At 44.2% G+C, this 5,363-nt stretch overlaps 1 protein-coding gene across 6 annotated transcripts in view; it reads left to right on the plus strand.

The window, feature by feature from the left end:
• Positions 1-5,363, plus strand: part of PTPRA (protein tyrosine phosphatase receptor type A) — a 167,372-nt gene that overhangs the window by 107,905 nt on the left and 54,104 nt on the right. For 5 of the 6 annotated variants that reach the window (XM_023737505.1, XM_023737507.1, XM_023737508.1 and 2 more), the window contains 3 exons: positions 3,518-3,602; positions 4,819-4,892; positions 5,093-5,229. In XM_023737505.1, the coding sequence (XP_023593273.1) occupies positions 3,518-3,602; positions 4,819-4,892; positions 5,093-5,229 (296 nt within the window). Of the gene's footprint in view, positions 1-3,517; positions 3,603-4,818; positions 4,893-5,092; positions 5,230-5,363 lie in introns of those variants that run through there. The other variant, XM_023737509.1, reaches the window with a different exon arrangement.

The raw sequence follows: 5,363 nt of genomic DNA on the forward strand, positions 1-5,363 counted from the left end.
AGGTTGATATGTTGTGGGGTTGTTAACCAATGTCATAAAACAACATGTGTACTACTGTTTCATGAGAAACTATTTGTTCTGTAAGCCTTCACCTGAAGTTCAATAAAATATTAAATAAATAAAGAGAGAGAGAGAGAAAGAAAGAAAGAAAAGTAACGAGATCAAAAAAAAAGATTTTACATTCTGTTTCTTACATTAACTTTTTCCCAGGGCTACCATTGTGCTCCTTGGCATTTGTAAATGTTACCTGTAAGACTTTGGTTGAGCTTTGCCCTGGAGCATTGAGTGGACAGGAATGTGCTCACAACAGGTGTCCCTTCAGGACAGCAGGGACATATCCTAAACCAGGGGTTCAGTCATGGTTTAGGAAGTTGGGAAACAGTTATCCTTTAGGCAGAACTGCCTTTCTTCTTCCCCCTCCTTTATCTTTTCTGGCTGCCTAGTATTATCTTGGGCACCACCCACGTTCTTTCCCTGTCTTCAGGACACACCCAGGAAGCCCTCTGTGGACCTAGTTTACATAGCAATCATGAGCGATGTGTGGGACACTGTGTGGAAGCCAATTCTAACCAAACTGTGGGGAAAAAAAATTCATGGGAAAAACGTGGACATTTAAACAGTAATTGGATATTAGATAATATTAAGGAATTAGTGCCATTTTTTTAGTTGGCATAATGGTATTGTGGTTATATTAAGAGTCCTCATCTCTTAATTTTTGTTGTTAGCTGCCGTGGAGTCGACTCCAACTTACGATGACCCATGTGTGCAGGGTCAACTTGGTTAGGCCATGATTCCCCATATTGCGTGGTTGTCCTCCATTTTGTGATTGATGTAATTTTCCTATGTGTTGTAAATCCTAATCTCTGCCTGTGGTTAATGGGGCAAGATTAGATTGTGTTACAGAGGATAGGGTGGGATGTAAACCCCTTACTCAGATCACATCCCTGATCCAGTGTAAAGGGAGTTTCCCTGGGGTGTGGCCTGCATCACCTTTTATCTTACAAGAGATGAAGGGAAAGTGAAGGGAGCAGAGCACTGGGGACATCATACTACTGAGAAAGCAGCACCAGGAGCAGAGCGCATCCTTTGGACCTGGGGTTGCTGCGTGGAGAAGCTCCTAGACTGGGGAAGATTGATAACAAGGACCATCCCCTAGGGCCATCGGAGAGAGAAAGCCTTCCCCTGGAGCTGGCACCCTGAATTCGGACTTCTAGCCTACTAGACTGTGAGAGAATAAACTTCTGTTTGTAAAACCATCTACTTGTGGTATTTTTATTAGAGCTGTACTAGATAACTAAGACAGCTAGTTTGAATGCTCATTTTAAAATGAGAGCTATTATAGTATGTTTGAAAATTACCAACAAAGAAGCATAGTATAACATATTCCATCTCTTAAAAAGAAAAAAAACAAGAACCCTTGACCCCACATTCTTCCTCCAGCTGCTACTCGTTTTCTCAGGATTCCTTTATGGTAAAAGTCCTTAAGAAAGGAGTTGGTGTCTTACTGTCTCCTCTATCTTGTCTTTCACTCTGTTTAGACTTTCTTGTCCACTACTGAACTGAAACCACTCTTGAAAAGATCACCAATAGCTCCATCTTGTCAAATCCATTGTCACTTGTCTATCCCTGTCCTACTTAATCTGTTGGCTGGACTTGACAGAGTTGATCACTCCCTCCTTGAAAAACTCTGTTCTTGGTTTCCATGACACCACATTCTGCTGGATTACCTTCTACCTCATGGCCGCTGCTTATGAATCAGTATAGCTGATCTTTTAAAAGAATATAAAAACCAGTTTTACCTCTCACTTGCTCAAAGCCTCCCAATGACAGTGTTTCTCATCACATTCAGAATTAAATCCACACTCATTACCATGGCCTACAAAGCCCTAAGTCTTTTGACTCCTGCACACCTCCCAGCCACATCTTGTGCCACACTGGCCTTTGTGCTATTTCTTGAATCCACCAAGCTCCTAAGGGCTATTATGCTTGTTACTTCCTGTGCCTGGCAAGCTCTTCTCCCAGATCTTTGCATGATTCACTTCACATTATTTAGAACTTTCCTCAGGTATCACCTCCTCAGAAAGACCTTCCCCAATCACTGCCCCCCAACTCATCACTCTCTGTCCCCTTACCCTTCTTTGTTTCCTTCGTAGCACATGCACTGTCTAAAATTATGTGTTTACTTGTTTATGGACAGCATCTCCTTCCTCCCCCAGAATCTAAGCTCTATACCACTTGTCTTTTTGGTCACTTCTGTATTCCTTGTGTGTGGAACAATGTGTAGCATACAATTGCTGGCCCATAAATAGTTTTTTAATGACTGCCACTAAGAGTTTGAATAAGATGAGGACGGGAATATTTCCATTGGTTTGGCCATATGGAGTTTGTTGGTTTCCTTGATGAACAGTTTAAATGGAGCACTAATGGTGAGAATCAGAGCAAAATAGATTGAGGAATACCGGAGGTGAAGAAGTAGAGAAAATGTTTATAGATAATTGTTACGAGAAGTTAGCTGTGAAGAGAGAAATGGAGCTGGTGGTTGCTGAGGGTGAATGAGTTCAAGAAGCCAAGTCTTTGAGGTGGCAGCAGTGGTTATAATCCAGAGTACAAGTGACAGCATTAATATGAGAAGGACATGTCCTCCTTTTTAGCAGGAAGGAAAATGGTGAAGATAGTTACAGGTCAGGCTGGTCATGTAGTTTGTAGTAGAAAGATGTGAGTGGGCAGGCCAGCTACCATTCATTTCCTGAGTGAGGTCTTTGGATAAGAGGAAGAGGACAAGTCAGCACCTGGTCGGCTTTCATGAGAATGGAGGCTACATATTGGTGTGGAAAGGGAGCCTCACTTTGTGGAATGAAGGGAAGGGTTACTGTATCTCCAAGCCAGACGTTGCTGTAGCTGGGGTTCTGGCAAAAGGTGGCTGAAGGGTGAGGCAGTAGGATATGGGAAGAGGTAGAAAGGAGCACCAGCATTTTTGGATACATGATGCCTAAGGACCTAATAGTGTCTCCTTGTTTAAATTAGGAAGAATATTTTCTGTGCCAGGAAACCATTTGGGTTTATGGTAGGAAAACTGTTCTTTTCCCCTTCTTTCCTCATCTTCCTCTAGATGGCGCTTGTTAAGGCTGTGAGAGAGTACACTGTTAGCCTTGCACACCCAGCTTCCCATCAGGACTGGACATTGTTCATGCCTTCAGATATTTGAGTACTTTCTGAGTACTAAGCACTGTTTTAGACTCAAAGAATATAGCAATAAATGAAACAAAGTCTCTGCCTTTAACGAGTTTTTAATCTAATACAGGGAAACAGAGTAAGCAAATATGTGACATGTTAGGGATGGGGCTGGTATGTCACCTTGGGCTGTCCCCTCATCTGTCTCTGTCTCTGTGCCTGTGCCCTCCATCTCCAGAAGTGTTGAATGAGCCCTTCTTCCTCATCAGGGTGTTTCCCTGAGCAATCGACTTGAGCCCTGCATTGTAGGCAGCAATAATGACATGTTCTGTTTTCTTGATTTCAGATGAGACGCCAATTATCGCAGTGATGGTGGCCCTGTCCTCTCTGCTAGTGATCGTGTTTATTATCATAGTTCTGTACATGTTGAGGTGAGCACAGCAACAGTTCTGCATTCTCCGAATTCTGTTTCAACACCCCAGTGTGCATTCAGCCCACAAAGCCCAGAAGACAGCAGGATAAGGTCAGCAAATAGAATAGAGAGGGAGTGACTCAAAGATAGTGCTAAGATTATAAGTCTACTTAGAATGATTTTAAAAATCCATAGTCTTCCTCAAGAACCAACCCCTCTCCTTTGCTTCCATCTGTCCAAGCCCAATACCCCAACTCTAGTACAGCCTAAAGCCCAGAGTGGTAGTTTAGAGGCTGGGGGAAGAAGCCACAGTCTGTGTAATTAGTGATAAAGTTTCAAGATCATCAGATCGAGCCCTGTTAAAGCAACCTCAACAAGGGCCTCAGTGGAGATTATGTGCTCAACAAAGGCCTACTCTATTTCTAGTTGGGGCTTTGTCCCCAGATCCCTTTGAGACCTCTGACCCAGGTATGCTTAGCTGAATCATGTGAGTTACAGAGTTCCTCTTACTGGCCCTTTTTTGGGGTCCTCTAAATATTACCACTCAGTAAGCAGAAGCAAAGAAGGGAAGCCTAAGGGAGAGAAGAGGAAGGTGCATTTGCTCTCTTCCTGCTAAGCTACAGCCCTGACTACTAGGGTTTAACTCTGCACTTGCCTTTGGCCTAACCTGCTCTATGCTCCCTCTGTTCTTCTGGAGGAATAATGAGAGGGGAACCTTATGCACCCTCCACACTTTGGCATGTATCCCCATCATTCTTTAGGAGACTTGTGGCCATACCTGTACCCACCCAGTCTGAAGCTCTGTGCTTCTCCCTGGGGCTCCTAGGCTGCACTGGGGAAATTACAAGGTTTTAGGTTGATGTGGATCCTCCCATCTTCCCCAGCTGTATTCTACTCACCCCTTTCTCTCTCTGGTGTGACTGTGATCACTAGTGGGTCCTGGAACTGGAGCTGCACAGAAGAGCCATGCAAGCCAGAATGTATTGTTGGTGTTACAGAGGTTGGATTCTAGTGTGCTGAGAGTGAGCCAGAGCATGCTTGAAGGTGCTCAGTCAGCATGGAATGGAGCTGCCTCAGGCTGTGTATGACCTGTCTCAATCTAAAAGAGGCTGTTTACTTGGTAGAAGAGGCTTAGAAAGGCTGAACTGAAATATACAAAAGCGAGAATACAAAGCCAATGATTGGCCTCTCCTGCCTCAGTGCTTAGTTTTTCATTACGAACATTTTCTCATTAGGTTTAAGAAATACAAGCAAGCTGGGAGCCATTCCAATTCTTTTCGCTTATCTAACGGCCGCACCGAGGATGTGGGTAAGGCAGCCCTTAATGGTGTGGGAAACCTGCACAGGAAGAAAACCAAGAAATTAGGGGTTTCCCCATCCTGATAAAAGAATAACTTTATAAAAAGGGGGAAAAAAGATTCTTGAAGAGAGCAGCCTCCCCAACTTAGTCTCCAGAGGAGCTGCATTCCCAGGGCACTTGACCAACCTTCCCCCTTGTATGCACTGCAGAGCCCCAGAGTGTGCCGCTTCTGGCCAGGTCCCCAAGTACCAACAGAAAGTACCCGCCCCTGCCTGTGGACAAACTGGAGGAGGAGATTAACCGAAGAATGGCCGATGACAACAAGCTCTTCAGAGAGGAATTCAACGTGAGTTCTTTGTTGAACCTGGTGTGTCAGCAGAGAGGGAGGCAGTCCTAAGGTCAGGCCTTTTGAGTCATGGGATAGAAAACAGGTTTCTAATGGGTGAAGAGGGGAGAAATATTTTATCAAGTTCATCTGAC

Source organism: Trichechus manatus, unplaced genomic scaffold (genome assembly GCF_000243295.1).
Source record: "Trichechus manatus latirostris isolate Lorelei unplaced genomic scaffold, TriManLat1.0 scaffold00104, whole genome shotgun sequence".
NCBI lineage: Eukaryota > Metazoa > Chordata > Mammalia > Sirenia > Trichechidae > Trichechus > Trichechus manatus.